The sequence below is a fragment of the Corvus cornix genome, chromosome 20 (assembly GCF_000738735.6).
Source record: "Corvus cornix cornix isolate S_Up_H32 chromosome 20, ASM73873v5, whole genome shotgun sequence".
In the NCBI taxonomy this organism is placed as follows: domain Eukaryota; kingdom Metazoa; phylum Chordata; class Aves; order Passeriformes; family Corvidae; genus Corvus; species Corvus cornix.
In genome coordinates this window covers 1480987-1501775 of record NC_046349.1, presented here as the reverse complement: position 1 = coordinate 1501775, position 20789 = coordinate 1480987, and the positions used below count along the sequence as shown (strand labels likewise).

The 20789-nt window shown below is 44.9% G+C and overlaps 1 protein-coding gene across 2 annotated transcripts in view; it reads left to right on the top strand.

Annotated features, from left to right (window-relative positions):
* The window catches only part of LOC104683781 (ubiquinol-cytochrome-c reductase complex assembly factor 1), a 47548-nt gene extending 32434 nt beyond the window's left edge, over positions 1 to 15114 (top strand). For both annotated transcript variants that reach the window (XM_039563399.1, XM_039563398.1), the window contains 3 exons: positions 8851 to 8928; positions 10297 to 10410; positions 13515 to 15114. In XM_039563399.1, coding sequence (XP_039419333.1) covers positions 8851 to 8928; positions 10297 to 10410; positions 13515 to 13649 — 327 coding nt within the window. In that variant the 3' untranslated portion in view covers positions 13650 to 15114. The remainder of the gene's footprint in view (positions 1 to 8850; positions 8929 to 10296; positions 10411 to 13514) is intronic.
* The last annotated feature ends 5675 nt before the right edge of the window (positions 15115 to 20789 follow it).

Genomic DNA, 20789 nt, shown 5'->3' with positions numbered 1-20789 from the left:
TAAGTGCACATAAAAAGGGACATTTTTATGGTTGGGATGTCATGGGTGAGAGATGGGGTCAGTACAATCTTGGTCAATGTGAAATGAGCAACCCTGGTCTAAATGGGTTTTCACAGAGCTTGGGCATCCAGAAGGATCTGGCAGGGAACAGAAGGCAGGCCCGGTGCAGTGGTTTTAGGGGGTGTCCCCATAGCTATGGAGTAATTTCTCACTGATGCTGAGTACCAGCAGTTCTGTTGGAGATGCTGTTTGAAGACTTCATTTTTTAAAAGTGGGGAAGTGGCAGAGCCCCTGTAATTGGTGGAAACACACGATTAAAGCCCCAGAGGACAGAGCCAGGTACCAAGGAGCTTAAAAATAAAGTGTCTTCTTGAAAGCATCCTGAATTTGCCCATTTGTATTTCCTGTTTTATGATGTCCTTGCAGAAAGGAAGATAACCACTTATATAGGTTTAATCCACATTATTCAGGAACCTGTGTAAGGAAGATCTTGGCTTCTTAAAATCCTTGCCCATGCTTTTAGGATCTTCTGGAAGTTTACTTATTCACAGCAGCATTGAGTCTGAATGAAATGCAGAAGTAAGATGGAAAACTCACAATATCTTACCATGCAGCATTTTCATAGTTCACTTTCCTCCTCTGCCTTTTACTTGAGGGCAGAAGTAGGGTAGAGAAATAATTTTTGTTCTCTTCTGAAAGGTTACAGTAATAAAGAAACTCTTGTTAACATCAGAGTATATGGCAGGCAGGAGTTTTCACAGTCTGGCATTGTTTATTTTACCAGCAATTTGGAACCTTCTGCACTCTTAAAATATTGGCAAGAAAATATTTAACTGTTAACTGTTCTGTGGCCTGCGTGTGTTTGAAGCCCTGGGGAGGAGGAATGCTTGGGGAAATCGGGTTTTTCTCAGCTTATGATTGAAACCAGAAGGTGCAGAATATTGGTAGAAGGTGAAAGCAATGTGACTTCAAATTAGATTTTTACCCAAATGTGGAACTGATGGGAGAATGTCAAACAGGTCATGTATGAGCAGGGTCCTGCTAGGAGAGAGTGGGAAGGCTGATGGAGCAAACACAAATCAGCCAGTCTGCCAGGCACTACAGAAATGAATTTTAAAAGGTGATACTAATTGTGAGTATTTGCATTTGTCCTGGCTTCAGTCACTGGATAAAGGTTGTAGCAGTAAGGATTAGGCTGGTCAATTGCTGACTAATTGTATGGACTCTAGCAATTGTCACTCCATTTGAAATGAAATAAACATTTTTTTGGACAGGTTTTTTAGGAGAGGAGATGGGTGCCTTGCTGTTCCCCTCCAACAGCAGCTTGTTCTGGTCCCAAATTCTTGGAGAAAGAATGTTTTTTTGTGTTCTTACTATTTTTCCCCTAGGGGTGGATGACCTATTTGGTATGAGCAGGATCATTCTTGCTCATATTACTACATAAAATGTAGCCTCTTCCCATGAGGGTATTAAAGGCTATGGTAAAGGCAGCAATTTTTTAATTGCACTAGCACTTTTCAGGTGAAATTCCTGCCAAGTCAGCAAAGTGACCTGATGTCTGGTGTCCAGGATCATCTAATGAGCTGTGCCTGTCTTGATGGAGGTCAGGGCAGGAAAGAATAGAGACCCAGGCAGGAGAGATACCAGCCAGTGTCTGCAAAGGTCAGCAAAAAATGGACAAAACTGAACATGCTCAGAACTCCTGCTGCTGTCAGATGAAGATCCAGTGTGTGCTGTGGCTGCCAATGACCAGAGATATTTGGGATAAAGGATAAGAAACAGAATTGTGGGTCAGTTCCTTCTGGTATATTCTCCTGGCATTTACTAACAGGTAACCCGAGAGCTGCACAGGGACCGCCGTGTCCGGGATCACTGACAGAAATCCTCCAGGAATGTGCAGGCCTTTTGTTACCTCTTCCATATTTTTTGCTCTTTAATGCCCTGTGGCAGTAACTTCTGCCTCTTAAATTCATTGCATGAGAAAGCACCTAAATTTTGAAGTATTATTTGGTCATTTCATCAGATTCCTTTCTACATCTTTTTTAATGAGAAACAGTGGACAGTAATTTCTTGTTTATCTGCTTGATACCACTCATGATTTTACCTCTCCACCATCTTCTTCTTCATTTCACCCTGAATATAACGAGTGTTTCTTCATATGTCTCATTGTGTCATCATGGACTTTTCTATGTGGTTTCCACTACTTTTAGATGTGTTCTGAGATTAAAAGGTAACAATTATGTGCAGCATTTTATATGCAGGTACATTGTGGATTTATGGCAGAATAGGGTTCCTCTTTTGGTTTATATTCCTTTCATTATAATGCCTAAAATTTATTTATCTTTTTCTTCACTACTGAATTGTTGAACTTAGTTCAATGGATTTAGTAAAATGGATTTTAAAGATCCATTTCCAAACTGTAGCTGCCAAATGTGTGCACATTGTTAAATAGGTTTTATGAATTACTTTTTTTAACACCTACTACTCGTACCTTTATCAGCACTGAATATCACTGGTCATAAGTATCTGTGATTTTTATTTTCATTTACTGTATTTTCTACTAATTTGTACTTGCCTGTTTCTGCTGAAGTACTTTTCAGAATGGATGCCACCTTTCCTGTCTCTGCAGCCCTGTTAATGTTAGCTAATGTGTTTCACTTAGTTTAGTACTTAATAATCCCTGGAATTTTGTTGCTCCTGACTTTTTTAAAGTTACCTGAAGCCTTTCACTATGGGCAGATCATATCACCTGGAATATGATGGACTGGGAGTGTCCAAGGCCAGGTTGGACAGGGCTTGGAGCAACCTGGTCTGGTGGAAGGTGTCCCTACCCATGGCAGGGGGTGGAAATGGATGGGATTGAAGGTCCCTTCCATTCCAAACCAGTGTGGGATCCTTCTCTGACTCTCAGAATCCTGAGTGCTGTGAGAAGGTGATGGAGCAATGAGTATTCACTGCCTGATCCTGTGGAAGGACTGGGCCAGCAGATGAAACCAGCAGGAGCCAGTTTCAGGGGGAACAGACCAGGGTGCTTCTTGCTGAAGCACATGGTGGGTGCAGAAAGTTCGCTGGACATAGAGACCTTTTGGAGGTTACTCTCTAAACAAGCAGCAAAAGTTGGGAGGTATCCTGAGCTGAAATTGGTTGGGAGAATCCTTGGAGGAAGTAGGTACCATCTTTTGTAGGGTTTGACCTTTTCTCAGGGATTCTGGCTGCTGTTGAAGGCAGGATATGCTGGTAGCTGGCCCCTTGGTCTGATCAGTGTTCCTGGTGTGTGACACTTTATGACAGTCCCTGAGGTTTGTCTAAGTGAGGAGCTGGAGCTTTACAGGATCTCTGTGAGTGCTCATGGTGCATGTTTAACTTAATGATTTATCTACCTTTACTACTGTCTTCTTCAAGTGCCTCTTTTAAACTTGGTTGTGAAATTTCCTTTATCAGTTTTTCAGGTTGAATTCCTGATTCTGGTGTGTTCAGAAACACGTTGGTGATTAGCTTTAGGCTTGTAGCAACTAGTTTTTTCAAGAGGCATTACAGGAAAATCCCTTGACAGCTGCTTACCTTACAGAGAATCAGCACAACTTGACAGAGCACAGCAATTTGACCTCTTTTCCCTGATCCTTCTCTTGAGAGGTTGTCAGTGAGCTCTGCCAGCCACATTCTGCAGGGAAGCAGGAATTTGGAATAAGCCATTGAATACAGTTCAGATTGTACTGTGATCTCCTCTGCATCTGTAACTGGTACCATGGCAGAGCTTCCAAATTAATAAACTGCAAGATAGGAACAAAGCTCATTTTCTGGGTAGCAGATAGGTAGCTGTGAGCATTTGCTTTTGCTGAAAGATGTAGGTAATATTGTATAACTTGCTTTTCTGTGTCTGCTTGGAATAAACTTCCTCTGAGGAGCCTTATTGATGATTGCACAATTGTTATGAAGGTAGAAGAGCACGAACAACTTTTTCCATTAACATATTGTTTTTATGGATTGAAGATTTTGGCAGGAGCTGGTTCTGCTGCGACCTAACATTTAGCTTTTGTCTAAGTTAAAAGAATATTAGAGTAGGTTATCGCTGAATACCGAAGAAGGCTTTAAAGATTGTTCTCTGAAGTTAATGATTATGGAGGTGTATTACAAAATTACTTCAAATTTAAAAAATAGAGAATTTATCAGAAGAGTTATTATTTAAAGCATACAGGACTCAAGCTGTGGCTAATTACAAGCAGTGATATGCTTTGCAGACAAAGTAGCAGAGCATTTGATAAAAAGCTCAAAAATTGAAGATTGGAAAAATAATTTCTTTGATATCTTTGTCATTTCACAAGTATGTGCCTGAAGGAACTGGCCCCTTGCTACAGAAATCTTCCTCATCTGTTTTATTAATTTAATCTTTTTGATCCTAGCTACAGTCTCAATAATTTCAAAATTACTGTCCTGCAAGCAGGAGTGATGTTATAGGATGAAATAAAAGGGCTGCATTTGCCCACTTAATGTCATGTGTGTTTTAACAGTGTTTTGAGCAAGCACTCAAAAAAGCCCATACATAAGTGCTTATGTATTATTTATAAATAACATAAACCGTATTACAAGTAATTCTGTCCAATTGCAACTTGAGAGAAGGGGCATAAAAAAGCCTAAATATTTGTGGAATGACATTTTTTATCATGAAAGATCAGTCCTGTGTCTCCTTCAGGATTGCTGATATTCCTGCTCCAGCAGTCAGAAGTGTCAGTGAGAGTGGTTGATGTTTATGGCAGCGGAGCTGCAGAAGTCCCCAGAGCGGACTCAGCCATGACAGCATGAGTGTACTCAGACCAGTGGAACTTGTTTTGCACAAGGGATGGATTAATTTTTACTGTATCAGCATAAACCACTACTTTGCTGTTGCAACTTTGACCCCTCCAGGAGTGTGCTGCTGACGTGGTGTGACAGTGCACCTGGAAGAGCCTAGTCTTAGTTTGAAAAGATGACTGTGCCAACACATCCGTTGTGTACAGGTACAGGAGCAAACGCATTGTACAGAAGAGGCTATTTATTCTAGCAGGAATGGTATAATGAGAATGAGGGGGTGGAAACCCAAGCCAGAAAATTCAAATATGAAATGAGATACACATGTTCAACTGTGAGGGTGATATGCTTTAGCCAAACACAACTTAGTGAGCTTAGTACAGGGGGAACTCGGTGAAGTGTAATGGTCTGTGATATGCAGAGGGTCAGGTTCTATGATCTAATCATTTCTTCTGGCTGAAATCTCTTCATAAAAAAGTCTAGTTCAAGCATAACGTACAGCCTAAAGAGAGGAATTGCTGCCTGGAATTCAATGACTAGTGCTTGTACGAGGCAGTTAGAAGTGCCCCTTCTGGCTTTATAGTCTATGGAAGGATTAATGTGTTAAAGTAGCTTAAGGGTGCAACACATGCTGGCAAAAGCTGAAGCAGAAAGAAACTCCTGTTGCAGTGCTCTCAGTGCAGCCTGTTGGCCATCCCAGCTTGGGCAGCGCTGGCAGGACACAGGTGTGCAGTGACACTGCCAGGGATCCCGTGTGCTGCACCTTGGCGGCCCTGGGCTCATCCCTGGGCTGATGGCTCTGGGCAGGCAGAGCACATCAGAGCTCATGGAGTCACAGAATTGTTAAGATGGGGAAACACATTTCAGATCATCTGGTCACCATCAGTCAATCCAACACCACCGCCCCCATGTTCACCATTAAACCATGTCCTCAACTGCCACACCCACACGTTTCTGAACCAGGGATGGTGACCCCACCACTGCCCTGGGAAGCCTGTGCCAATGTTTTAAAACTCTTTCTGTTGTTTCTTTTCCCTCATATCCAATCTAAACCTCTCCTCACACAATTTGAGGCCGTTCCTCTTGTCCTGCCATTTGTTACCTTCCAGTCTGTGCACACTGATCCTACTCTGCACCATGAGCCAAAGCAAGTGGGGAGAAGGAGGAGATTCATTACCAAAGGACGCTCTTGATCCATCACAGGACACTGATATGGACTTATTCTAGAGCAGCATTCACTTTAAATACCATGTCCACGTGTTAGGTCTTTTGCTACGTGTCCAGCAGTACAGGAGAGCAGTATGCTCTTACCTCCCTAGAAATCCTCTTAGAATACAAAACCTTCTGTGAGAGTTGGTGCTGTCACTTGTCTGCTGCAGTCACCCTCAGCATGTGGCTGTTGGATGATGCACATGAACTCGCTGAGGCTGAAGACGGTTTCTTCACTGTGACATGGAAAATCCAGCAGCTGCTTGCTGCAGTTGTCCCCCAGGCAGAACGTGGGCTCATGGAGCCTTTCAGAGAACAGTTGTGACATGTAGCAGGAAGATAATGTTAGCTGTACATTTCCTTGTTTCAGAGGTCTTGTAAAGGTGAGATGTGTACCAAAAATGGGTTCCTTGTTTTGAACTAACATAGTCCTGTGTCCTGCAGGCCATAGCACATAAATCTGTCCAGTGACAGCTCTGCACTGGGCTGTTCCAAGGAAGGCAAAGGGGCAAAGTCCCAAGAAGAGCTCCAGATGTTACTGATTTTTTCCTTGTTATTAGCAATTACTCACTTGAAATTCTCTAGCAGTTTTTCTTCTTAATAACAAACTGTGGAAGAGTCAGCAGAATCATGACCAATCAGATCCTGAAACTGCCCAGTGGTAAGAACTTGTACGAGCTTCAAAAGAGGAAGCGCTTCCAGCAAACACTGATTTGGATTTGCTCATTTTTCTTGATTTATAAAGAAGGGATTTTTCCTTCAATGTTTATACTTGACCAATGCCAGTTGTATTCTTCAGAAACTGCAATATACCTTCATTTCATTGCCTAAGATACAGCTCCATCCCCAAACTCAGATTTTATATCTGAAACTGTCTTTTAAGATGTATTTATTGCCATGTTTGTTTAACTTGGTTATCTCCTTCATCGATCTGTTTCTTGCTAACTTAAAGCTGCTGCTCTTTGTTTTTAGTAGGGAAAGCTGCTTCCCCAGGGATGTATGGTCCAGGACTTGTCTCTGTAATGGGACTATTTGTTTTCTTTGCCCCTTGCAGTTGCCTGCTGTAACATTTGTAGTATGTGTTAAGTAATCCTTGAGGTAACATTTTTATTATGTCATAAAAAGTGCGTGGCAAATATATAATAACTCATGGAATTTGTTTGTTTAAAATGGAAGGATAATTTATTGAGTGTGTTACATGAGACCTGCTCCCCCTTATTAGAGCTGTAGAAGTGCAGCTTATTTAGAAGTATGTTCTATTGAGAAAAACCACGATCTCTGACATGCATAGAAGGTTTGAGCATGGTTGGGTAGAAATGACATCATAGTTTATGTACTCAATAAAAATTTAATTAAGTCATTACAGAAGTTGCAGTCATCATTTAACCCTCTAATTTCTTATGTTTAGTTCTTTTTTTAAACATTCAGTAATAACCAGTCTCCAAATCTTGATAGCCTATAAAGTATCTGCATGAATTTTAATAGTTTATATTAATGGAAAAATATGAGTAACTGACATAAAAGGAATTTTCCTTGTGTTTGCACTATGTGCATTTCTATAAAAATTAGATGAAAAAAGACAGTGGTTTAAGGGAAGAGTATATGAACTGGAAATTTGTTCACTTGGCAGAAACTAACTCATATTTCGATAGAAAAGCTGCTGTGTAATTGCCAAGGTGAATACTTGCAAGGATACTGAGAGAGTATTCAGGACAAGGGGTTCCCAGTGTGGTGGGTGTGATGGGCTGGTGTCTCGTGTGTAAATCCTGTCTCTGCAAAGTGCAGTGTCACACCTGAGTGTCCTGCTGGCGTGCAGGGCTGATGCACCTTGTCATTTGTACTTCTGGAGCGTGTGAGAGCTGTGGAAAAGAAATGCTTTGTGTCTCTTGGATCCCTCCTGGCAGTCACTACAGAGAAGAAGCTTTACCAAAGTGTAGCTGGGCCCTTGGGAGAGGAACTGCATCACTTTGTTGGTAGAAGTAACGAGTCCAGGCAAGAGGGACAGACAGTGTGGATGAGGGAGATGTACAGGAGGCATTTCAGCCATCCCTCTGCACCCAGCGGTTGGTCAGTCCCATTTTAGGCTCACATGGGGTCAGTTCTCATGCCAATGGGTGGCTTAGGCCAACCCAGCAAATACTTAAGCAGTTATTAAATTTAGTTAAAGGTCAGTGTGGAACTTTGACTGAGTCACACTTAGAGCATGGGGAAAGTTGCTGGGTCATCACAGACTGAAAGAAATTTAGTCATAGTCAAAAACTTGTAAGTCTGAGCTGCTAGAGATGCCGGAGAGGCAGAATTCGTGTTCTTGCTGGCTGAGAGTTTGTCTGGACAGTACAGGAGGAGCAGTGGCAGGATGGTGTCTCTGTCTTTAGCATTCCAGTACTTCTTCTGTTGTAGAAGAACATCCAGCCCTGCAGTCTGCGCTTTGGGGAAAAAAAGCTGAAAAACCTTTGAGTTTCTATGGATGAATGAAGGTCTGGAATAACTGCTCAATAGTTAAACTACAGAGGAGTCTCCATGCTCTTGGGCTGTGCTGCCACTGCAAGGGCAGCCTTGGTTCATGCTCCCCCAGCAGCATTTTCTCTGCACTCCTGCAGCTGTTGGCAGAGCTGTTGGCTGGGGATGTTCCTGCCAGTTGTGTACTGAGTAACACCGACCTCAGGTGTGTCAGAATTAACAGAGCTGTGTCACAGGGGCTTCCAAAGTGACTGACACTTGCTCGCAGCCAAATCTCAGTGAGGTGGGCTGGGGCACTGGTGGTTCTTTCTTATCCACTCACAGTGAAACTGGGAATATTTTCTCCTCACATCTTCCTTAGAGCCTGTACTGATGGTTTTCTGGTTTGTTTTTCAGATTAATTCTGCTGTTCTAAAAGAAGACTTGAAAAGGATGGTAGAAAATTTCTATGCAGCTCTGTTTGGATACGATGAGGTAAGGTGGCTGTTTTCAGGGAATGTACAACAAATAGACCATCTAATTCCTGAACACAGAATAGTCCAGATGGGTAAAACATTCACCGTCCATTTCTTTGGAGAAATATTATGTTGGGGAAGCAGCCTTGAATGAAAGTTCTTGGAGGAAACCAGAAAGCACAGAGCATATGGATTTAAACCATGGGGTGTGGAAGGTGGGCTGTTCTTTGTGCTGCTTCACCATCCCTGCTTGGCCATCACTAAATCATTTCCTCCCTCTGAATCCTGTTGTACTCAGCTGTACTTTGAAAGCAAAGAGAGGATTTATAGAGTATTTATAGGGAGTTTATGCAAGAATATTAATAGGCAGTACCTAATAATACAGGGAGGCAAAAGCACCACTCTGCACAAGAGTCTGCAGGACTTTCAAGAGGAAAAGACATCATTTTTTTGCTCTAGTGAGTGTTGCTCTTCAGATGCTCTTATTCACATTGTGGTATTATTTTTTTGCGCAGTGATTTGCATTATTAATATACTGTACATGTAACCTCATAGAGTTGTGGACAGTGCTACACATGCAAGGCTTAATCTAGTTTTAAGTATAGCCAGGATGTGTCTGCCTGTGTTTTGTTGACAATCTTTTTGGAAACAAAATGTTTGATTCGATTAAAGATGTGTGGACCTTTTTTTATTTCTAACTGGATATTTTAAAGTCTTTTGCCTTTGGCAAATGTGTCAACAGAAGATGAGAATTATGAGCCTGTGGTGACACCACCACATAATCTAAAAAGACAATAAAAGTTCAAGAGAGTTTGGACAAATAACATTAATGGATGTGGTTCTTGTATAAACCAAAGCTAATATTAGATTTAACTGGAAAAATCTAGATAGTTCTTGATGAGCAAGATTTTTCTCTCATTTAGAATGAAAAGTAAAAAAGCAGAGAAAAATAGCAAACTCCAGACTACTGTTCTGCAATATTGGATTAAATATCCTTTAATTTTTCTTTTTAAAGTATCACAGGCTTCACACATTCCCATGAGGTGCTGCTGCCTTCTCTGTAAGATCACCATTTTTATGGTAAAGATTTCATAACATAGAAATGCAGTTATCAGCTCCGACGTTAGGAATACCCTGACCCAGATTTTTTCCAAATTAACTTGCCAGAAAATTGGTTACAGGCTGCTCTGTAAATTAATTTAAGGCCAGGGTTGTTTTTCCATTCTGGGAAAGAGTGATGTTGCTGCCTTTCCATGTGCAGAGCCCATGGCAGCTGTGGGCTCTGGGACAGGTGCTGTGGCCGGGGGCCAAATACACAAATGGGGGTGTCTTGTGTTCAAACCTTCTTCATGTGCAGTTTTTAATCCCCCTCTGTACTTCCCTTTAGGGAATCTTGTCTGATGATCATGTTCTGGCAGCAGCTCTTTGGAGAAACCTTTTTAACAGGAACTGTGATGACCCTCGGCACCTGGAGTTGCTTGTTGAGTATGTGCGCAAACAGGTACAGCCCCACTCTGCTCAGCCTCTGCTTCAGGACGTGCAGTGCTTTCTTTTATTGCTTGCATATGCAGCTCAGTTCTCATAAATAAATCTGATTTTAATATTCAGTGATCATTTTTAAGGAGAAGAAGGTAAAAATCTGAAAACTGGATGACATTTATTATAGAGTCGTGGAATGTCCTGAGCTGGAAGGGACCCTCAAGGATCATCCAGCCCAGCTCCAGGCCCTGCACAGACACCCCAACAACCCCACCCTGTGCCTGAGAGCGTTGTCCAAACGCTCCTGGAGCTCTGGCAGCCTCAGGGCCATGCCCATTCCCTGGGGAGCCTGGGGAGTGCCCAGCACCCTCTGGGGGAAGAACAACCTAACCCTTACATCCAGCCTAACCCTCCCTGACACAGCTCCAGCCATTCCCTCAGGTCCTGTCCCTGGTCACCAGAGAGAACAGATCATTACTGCAGTTTGATGACAAATGGCTGCAGAGAAATTAAATGGAATATTGAAAGCAATCCTGCTCATCTATTTCTGGAGCCATGCTATGGAGGGGCTTGACAAAATGTTTCAGAAATAGGCTGCAACTTGTAGAATTATTATCAATGTTAGAGAGTTGGGATTCTCTTCACAGTGAAATAGCACATAATTGAGCTTGAAAATTTCTTGGTGACTTTGAGGAAAAGAAGCAAAAGGGTTTGTTTTCCAGAATTCTTTCTGTTTCTTTCAGTGGTTACCTGGAGGAGACAATACTGAGTAGTGTTTGTCCTCTCAGCCCTGAGGGGGTTTGTGAACCAGATCTGTGGGAAATGTTGGTGAGATAGAGTCCATGTGGGCACCAAAGAAAAGGGGTGAGAGGTTATGGAGGAAAAGTGGAGGGTGTTAGACAGGAAGTTGAAGACCAGAACTTTCACAACATCATTCTCTGTAATGTTTCCAATACTATATTCAGCATCAGATAGAGGTATGGAGAGACAGTATTTCAGTGTGTGTCTGAGAAAATGGGAAATAAAGGGCTGAGCTTCCTAAGGGACTGAAGACACTTTGGGAATGCCAGAGAGTTCTTGGGAGGGACTGGCTTAATTTAATGCTGAAGGTTGCTGATGCTCAATGGTGAGGCTGTAGGAAAGTTTGCTGGGGGCAAACACATATAAAAAACATGTAATTTGGAATAATTTCTTGCCAGATGGGGAATTTGTTGCACTTCTGGATATTCAAGCAAAGGATAGGTCTGAAGCAAATCAGCAGTTGAATAGGAAAGGGTGATCAGGCAGGAAAATGTGGCACATTGGGGAGGAATCAGCACAGGTTCTATGCAGACAGGTCATTCCTGCAGATAAGTTGTGCACTTGGGGAAAACACAGCCAGCTTTACATATGTACCAATGAGCTGTGAACTGTTACCACGCAGGAATGAGGCCTTGAGATTACAATTTTATTATCAAAATGTCAGCTCAGCACTCCATAGAGTTTAAAAAAATGTAAAACAAATACTCAGAACTACTAGGGAAAGAATAAAGGATAAAATAGTGCTGTGGTACCAGCTTTACATCCCCGGTACCCTCGTGAGCTGGAATAATGTGTCTGGTTCAGGTGCTGACCATCAGGACAGATAAAATGTTAACTGAAGAAGGCTCAGAGAGGAGCACTAAGGGTGACAGTGAAACAGCTCCTTTATTAGCAGTGAGAAGAATCCCCTGCCTGAGAAAGAAAGGGAGAAAGAATGGGAGACAGCTCTGGGAAATCCCAAAGGCATGTGAAAGGTGAGCAAGGAAGGGTGTTCAGTGACACAGGAATGTGGGGACAGAACGTTGCCACTGTTGGTTGGGGTGCTGCAATTGCATGTGGGTTCCAAAGCCACTGGCAAAGTTTATGGAAGAAAAGTTTGGCCAGGGCTATTAAATCCACAACCACTTCAGACTCAAAATCTGTGAATTAACAGATTTTGCAAGGGAGGAAAAATGAACAAGGAAAAGAGCATTGTGTGCTGTGTTTAACTCCTCCTGGGGAAGCTGCTGGTGGTGACTGTCAGGAACAGGACATTGTGCTTAGGTGGCTTCCCAGTGTGACCCTCTGTGGCCGTGGGTGCATTCATTTCCCTGTTGAGAAACTCCTTGTTGAATTATCCTTTGTTTCCAATAACACTGTGTACCAGGTTGTCCCCACAGTTTCTTGTGGTTCCTGTCTTTAACAATGGCTATTAGTGGATGCCAGAGGAGAACCTACTGACAGGACAACATGTACTGTGGCCCTGGTCAGCTCTCCCAGCCTTCCTGAGCTAATGGTGGTGGGTTTGCCTTTGACTGATCCTTGAGAGACTTCTCTTTTTTCTTTTCCCCCCATTTCCCATATTTAGGGTGACCAGTGGCAGCAAGTTGACCCTCTGCTGTATGATGAGGGTTTTTTTTTTAAATTTTGCTTACATCACACCTTAAAATTACATTAGATCCCACCTGTCTTGCCCAGAGAGGTTGTGGCTGCCCCTGGATCCCTGGAAGTGTTCAAGGCCAGGCTGGACAGGGCTTGGAACAGCCTGGTCTAGTGGAAGGTGTCCCTGCCCATGGCAGGGGGTGGGACTGCGTGGGCTTTAAGGTCCCTTCCAGCCCAAATCATTCTGGGAGTTCTTCTGTTGTGAGGATGAGCATTCATTGCATGTTCACTTCTTCCAGCTCATGTGCTTTTATGTGATAAATCCCAGGTGTTCCCTGCTGATCAGGCCATTTTTCTGTAGCTAAAGCCTCATTTGTGTGAAGGATGGGAGCTCTCCGTGGGGTGCTGGTCCAGGCAGTGTCCCCTGCAGTAACCACCAGGAGGATGAAATGACTCAGGGCAGCTTTGCGTGGCTCCTCTTTGCCCTGTTGCCAAACTCAGAGGAGGCATTAGCTAAGGCATCAGTGACGCAGGTAACTCCAGAGGATCTGCAGATCCTTATCCTGGCCTTTCCATGACGCTTCGCAGTCGGAAGTGATCTTTTTAGGTCTACCTCACACAACTGGCAGAGTAGGCTGAAATCTCCCTGTTGTGCTTGCATTTTGGAAAGAAAGGTGTTTGTGTAGCTGCTGAAGGAGCTGCCTGGGTGATGGGACACGTGGCAGTGACTTGCTGTGCTTGCAGGTGCAGCACCTGGACGCGCTGAGCGGGGAGGACCTGCTGCTCACGGGCGAGGTGAGCTGGCGGCCGCTGGTGGAGAGCAACGCCCGCAGCATCCTCAAGCCCCTGTCCCCTGTTTACAACGACGAAGGACTCTGAGATCTGCGTGTCAGAACAGCTTGGGAAGCATGCCTGCAAGGGGACTGGGCTGAGGCTGTGTGGTCAGGAAGAAAAGTCTGCTGTTGGAAGGAAAATGTTTCGTTAGCTATCCCATCCGTGGTGCCTCAGTAGCTTCCTGGACAGCCGTACTCCTGAATCTTCACCCACAAATAAATGCTCGTTGTTTTAAGAACCTCTGTCCTTTTTATGGCCCTGAGTGGCCCTTGCTGACAAATGGACAGAGCTGCCTTCTGCCTTTAGGAAACCAGGTATTCACCATGATGTAGAGTTCTCTCAAGAAGACATTTCTGTCCCTTGCCTCATTTAAAGAGCTGCTACTCAGAGACACAGTGGTGTCCTCTGCTCCCTGAATGGTTGTGAAAGCAAATCTGAGCTTTGCATATTTAGATATTAAGTATATATTTTAAATGCCTGATATCAAGATGGAATGGTCCATCTTTGCTTTAGTGGAGTTAAGAATTGCTTTAACAGATTCTGAAGGGTTTTCTGTGAAAATCCCTTTTAGGAACTCTCTGCTTTGTTGCACAAGGATAAGAGAATGCAAAGAATAATGCACAGTCCCCAGCAATCCTCTGTGACTTTGGCTGTCTTAGGGAGATTAAAGCCCCAATTGTGGCTGGGCTGTCACTAAATGCTGCCTCAGTACTTGATGTTTCAGTCTGCCTTGCTGATACTTCCACATTCTTTGTAGAATTGTGCTCTAGGAACTCCTTTATGAAAAGAACATCCCTGTTTGTGTCCCTGGGACAGGACTCTGCCATCCTCCATCCCCCAGAGTAGTGGTCCAGGGCTTTTTAGCAAGATCCTTCAACACCAGTGACAACGTTCTATGGCTGTGCAGGCAAATGATGCCAACACAGTAATTAGGGGAGCAGGAGCTGCACTGATGAGACCAGCAGAGGCCAAGGTGCTCTGTGTGGGTGGAAGGTTCACCAGGCTGTTTCCAGGTCAGTGACAAAAACAGTTTTTATTTCTCTCCTGTCCAAAATCCGAGTCAATAATAAATGTCAGTCTGGGTAAAATTGCAGTGTGTTTGTTTTCTGTGCCATGTGTGCTTTTGATAAGAATAAGCCCTATAAAATCAGGATTTATTCCTAATAAAAGTATTAAGCAAAAGTAGAAGATGATAATCCTTAATTTGTGAATTTAATCCTTTATTTTGACTCCTTAGTCTGGTGAAAGTGTAACTGTGCCTGGCTGTGAGTGTACTTCCTTCTCAAGTTGCTTTCTTCATAGTGTGTGTGTTGGGGAATATTTGCCATCCCTTCCCCTTGTAAAAAGCACTGGGATGCAGCATAGAGGCTCCCAAACACTGCCTTGTGGGTTTGGTTTTTTTAAATCTTCTTTTAGGGAGCCTTCTGTGTATAAAAAAGGCATTTTGGTTTTTTTTTTCCAGGGTGAGCTTCCTCAGTTTAACTTGTTATAAAATGAGTCATGTAAAGAGCCCCTCTCTCTGTGTGAGGTGTATCCCTTCTCTGTGAAAACATTACAGCCCAAACAACTTGCTTGCAGTTTATTTAAGATGCTTTTGTTGAAAGCTGAGCTAAGCAGAGAAACCTCTTATGTGTGAAGTATTATACAGTGTGTGTGAGATAATAACACCTTGTAATTCATTACAGCTGGCTTGTATTTACATAAAAGAAGGCTGAGCTGTGTAGGAATTTGCTGATTAATTTATTTTTAATGAGAGTGAAGTATACCAAGTACCAAAATAAACTTTACTTTGTGTATCTTACTGCTCCTGAAATAGGTGGAAAAATTAATGGTAGATATTTTGGCTCAAAGCTACATACATTAATTCATATACAAAACAGTTATTTAAACTTTAACCCCTTTCCTGCTGTGTAATTTAAACCTGGGCTCATGTTATCCATGCCATGGGAACACGGGGCTGGGAGCACACCACCATCCAGCCCGGGGACCGTGCATGGCTGCAGGGAAGCCGGAGAGCTGCTGGAATTCTTGGAACGGCCAGCCTGGAGGTGAGAACGCCTTTGTGCTCTGAATGTGGGACAGCATGCGGTCAAAACTGAACCCTCCCCTGTGTTTATGGGCAGGAGGCTCCACAAGTGATGGTGCCAGATTGGAGTCATTGGCATCTGCCCTTGCACCTTTTATTAGGGTGAGAATAAAGACCTGTAATCACGGGCCATGAAATGCCTTCACCCACCCGCTCTAAGGGCTGAGCCAGCAGTGGTGCTTGGGTGTGTGGGGCCTGGTGAAAAACAAGGCAGATACTGTCTCTGAATTAAAAGGGTAATTTGTTAGAGAGGGAAAATCCACTGGAGGCTACACAGGACCAGGAAGACTTTGCTTCCCAGTCATTAGTTACCCAGAGACAGGATCATACAATATTAGATTGGGTATCAGGAAGAAATTCTTCCCTGTGAGGGTGGGGAGGCCCTGGCACAGGGTGCCCAGAGAAGCTTTGGCTGCCCCTGGATCCCTGGAAGTGTCCAAGGCCAGGTTGGACGGGGCTTGGAGCAGCCTGGGACAGTGGAAGGTGTCGCTGCCCATGGCAGGGGGTGGAACGAGATGAACTTTAAAGTTCCTTCCAATCCAAACCATTCTGGGACTCTAAACGTGACCCCTATTGCTCTCAAGAGGTGAAGAAAGGTGAGCTGGAAAGCTGCCATTGCCAGTATCTTATATAAGACATCTCTCCAGCCAGAAGGAAAGAAAATACATTTCCAGTAGCAAAATCTGCCCTCTGCAGCAGTGTTCCAGCAGCAGTGATTGGCAGGTGAGTGATTCCTGCACACATCTCTGCTTGAGGGCAGCAGAACAGAGGGGGTTTAACCAAATATTGTAAAGCCCATCTTCTCCTATTTTCAAAGTTTTCCAGAGGGAATCATTGAAGGTATTTCACTTATGGACAGTTCTTTGTTTTTGCTGTTGGGTTTTTGGAAAGTGGTCTCAGACCATCAGTTTGGAGGCACGTACTGTATTTAAATGAACATATCCATGTGAATTTCTTCCGGAAGGATCCACTTTATCATCCAGCCTGATCTCCTGTCTCATATACAGCATTTGGACATGGCTTAGGATTCCAAAGGATTTACTCTTCCAACTCTTCCAACACTTAAAATGAAGAGACAAAGCCCCTAGGAAGCACTCAGGATTTCAGCTGGATCCTGGGTTGCTCTCTGTGGGTAAAGGGTCAGTGCTCAGTGTCTTCCTTTCTTCTGTTTTGCACCATGGGAGAATAGGAGCATGTTTTTCCTCACAGGGTCAAACTTGGGCAGTCTCTTGCTTTAGGCTGATATTTTTGAGATGTTTTGGAGTACAGGGGACTCATCTGGTACTCTTCAATGCCCACTCTATTGGAGGTGGTTAAATGTTTTCCTGTGTCACCTTGGCTTCTGTGCTCACACCACTTTTGGGTGTTGAACTGTTTTCCCCTTCAAAGTGCTGAAGTGCTGAGAGCACAGGCATCCTGGATGATCTTCACATTTCCTGTGCTATCCAGTGCTTAAGCCCTGTTGAAGTGCAGTTACCATTTCCCAGATTTGTGACTCCTGTCCTCAGCTTCCACAAAGTGATGTTTTCAGTCATGTCTCTGCCCCACCAAGCCCTCAGGTCAGAACTGCTGCTCCTGAGTTGGAGCTTACACTGTCCTGTCTCCCTTACCCTGCCCTTGGCTCGGTAAATGTGGGAAGCAGAAACTGGACTCTAAAGAGCAAATTTTTCCACCAGAGTTTTCAATTAGATGGATGTAGAGTAGATGAAGAGTAGCAAAGCTGTGGTGGGGGGTGAGCATCAGCTGGGAGGGGACTGGTTCTGCAAGCATGGTCCCTGTGAGATGTGCCACTGCCACTGCATGGCACCGCTCTGAGGAGCTGTGGCAGCCATGCCCTACCCTGTGACCCACTCGTATTTTCCACATTCTCCCACTTGTTGGAGAATGGTTTAATCCTGAGCACGTACCAAAAGTCATCTGCATCCCAGGGATGTGCTGCAGTACTGCTTGAGCACTTGGAGAGGTTTGCTGATCCCCTCTACAGGTGTGCTGAATGAGGCATTGAGCTCCAAAGCTGAACTGGTTGCTTCCTTCCAGGAAGAGGAAAGTCCCAGTGTAGGGAATTATAAGTATTTAAGTTAATACCTAGAAACTGCTGTGTCTTTCTAATTCTTCTACTTAAGAGAGTTGTACCACAAATGCAGTGGTTATTTCAGGCCCCAGTGCAGGGGTTTGGTCATGGCCACAGCCTTGTATACAAGGTTTTTTCTTGGGTGATGCTGGTGGCAGCTAATTTAGAATCATAGAATATCCTGACCTGGAGGGACCCATCAGGATCACTGAGTCCAACTCCTGACTCTGTACAGGACCCCAAGAATCCCACCCTGTGCCTGACAGCATTTTCCAGGTTTCCTAGTGGAGACCTCCCTGTACGGTCCCCATCTGCCTCTTCACATCTGCCCTGCTTTGATCTCTGTTGTCCCCTTGATTAATGAACTCTAATCAAGGTTTCTCTGCTTTTTTCTCTTTGAGAGGCTGTGATGAACCCGTGTCCTGTCCTTCCCACTGACCTGCATTGTGTCCAGCTCTCCTGGGCCTTTGGTGACCCCAGGCTGAATGCACACCTCTCCCAGCTCTCTGGGTGATGATGTTCCTGTGCCACAGGGAACAGGATTTCCATCTTTTGGGCACATTGTGTCTGCACAGCCAGGCGCTCAGCATGCTCCATATTCTGAAGGTCTGAGAAGGCAAGGAGGGGACAGCAGTTTATGTGAGAGCCTGGGAAATTTGGCAAGGATGTAGGAAAGACCCTGAGGCTCAGCACCAGTGAACAGTGGGCTCTGCTGCTTATGCAGTGCCTGCCCCTCCTATGCCTGCAGAGGGACTATCACCTGTGGGCTGCCCAGCCTCCTGCACCCTGATGGGGCAGGTGCATATTAACAATCTTGTGATCCTTCTCAGATTCCTCTGGTGAGGTTTATTTTTGACCACTGCCCCTTCTTCAGGTGTTCAGGGCTGCCCTGTGCATCCTACATGTGTTCTTCCTGAAGTTGCTGAACATGTTGAGGGAGTACTTGTTTTGCTTACAGTCATTCAACCTGCTGAGCAGCTTTCTCTCCTCACTTGTGGGACAGGAGAGATGGCTGGGCCTCATCCTTCCACTGGGAATGCAGAGCTCACATGAGAGTGGTTCCACCTCCTGCTGTTACACTTCAGTGGCTGTTCCAGATGTGATATGCTGGGAGCAGCCAGGGAGTTTAGGTCAAGTGGCAATAGATCTGATGGAGGGACCTGGGGCAGGTTAGTGGAAACACTTCCAAACACTGCTTTGAATTTTTTTAATCTTCTTTTAGGGAGCCTTCTGTGTATAAAAAAGGCATTTTGTTATTTTTTTTTCCAAGGCAAATTTCCTCAGTTTAACTTGTCATGTAAAGAGCAAGATCTGTAACCAGCAACATCTGCTGTCCTGTTGTTGCTGTCTCGTGCAGATGTGTTTATGTAGGAGGGCCCTGCGCAAGCTGCTGAGCCTGGATCCTGTTGGGAAGCTGCTGCATCTCTCCCAGAGAGCTCCCTCATGCTCATTTTAGAAGTGAGGAGTCCTGCACATGCAAAGCCTTCTTTAATGACTACATCACAATGAGCTGGGCTCCTCATCCCACCTGCCAGCTCCTGGGCTGCTCCACATCCTGTCAAAACCAGGCATCTTAGGCAGATTTACTCAATGTCCCACATCCTTCCCTGTGCACCCTCTTCCTGCTGGTAGCCAGACCCAGTGATGTTACAACACCCAGTTCTGCCTCTGTGGATTCCCTTTGGAGGGAGACACAGAACGGGTGTCTGGAAGTGCTTCTTCCCATGTTCCATACAGGGCAGCAGCTGAGGGAAGCAGCATGCTGTGGTTCCTCTCCTGACAGCTGGGCATCAGCTCCCTGAGCAGCTCGAGGCTGGACCTCAGAGGGCCACCACAGCAGCTCCATGGGCACACATTGGCTTCCCTGCATGGCACAGGGGTGGTGGAGACCTCGGAGCTGCAACGGGAGAGAACCTCTGTGCTGGGCACACCACTGGGCAGGGGCAGCAGGGGGTGGGGGGGCCCTGCCTCCCCTGACATCATTCGTGGTTGGATCATTTGGCCTGTGGCTGGCAACTGGTGTCCAGTGCCCTCCTTCAGCTGTGCAGGTGTGAGGCTGCCTCTCCCCTGATTTGAGAGAGTCTTAACAAATGAATGGAAAAGATGAAACACGGAATTTGTGTGCTGCCACTGTGCTTAGATTCTGTAACACCATGGTTGGGAATCTTGGACAAAACTTGGGGAGATTTGACTTTGCACTGCTCTGTGGGTTCAGTGCTGACGGAGCTCGGTGCAGGAACTAAAACTGGGACTTTTCTCGTCCTGCTGTGCTGGCTGCGTGCATCTGGCCAGTGAACTCTGCACAGTGGAGCACTGCTATGCAGCGCCTTCCACAAATGCTGAGGAGCACCCTGATGTTTTGAGGTGGAAGATTGGGTTTCAGTCTGAAATAGAGGGGGGGGGAAGCAAATTGGCTTCTCGTGTTCCCAGGTGAGTGCTCTCCAAGATCTATCAGGAAACAGCTTGGCAGGTTGCCTCCCATGTGTGTGTGAAGAGGAAGCAGCAGGTACATTCTGTGGAAAGGCCAGGCAAGGTGTTGGTGTTTGCTAAGCTCCAAGAACACCTGTGGAATGGAAGAATGAAGTATTGCCTAACGCTTGGATCCTGGCTGAGCTCCGGTATCAGGTATCAGCCAGAGCAGAGCTGCTCAGGGACACTGACTTGGAAGTGGCACTTGGGGCATGTGTTCAGCCAGAGGGAATTTTCCCCTTGTCTTTCTCTGTTGATTGCAGAAGGTGTGTAGACAACAATTCCAGATAAGATCCCTGCTTTTAGCTGGCAAAACCGAGCTGATGCGATTCCCACATCCTGTGTTGGCCAATCAGCCTCTGGAGTGCCAATTATAGCCATTTTGCCAGACAGCAGGGACAGGACACCTCTCATCTAATTTTAGATGTCTGCATGGTAAACCTCTGTCACTGACTTAGGCAGCCCAAGCTCCTGCTGCTCAGGTGGGGAGAGATAAGCGCTTCCAAGGCGCATTTCATCCGACCTGTTCCAGGTGTCTGCAGGGTGAGGTAACTGACTC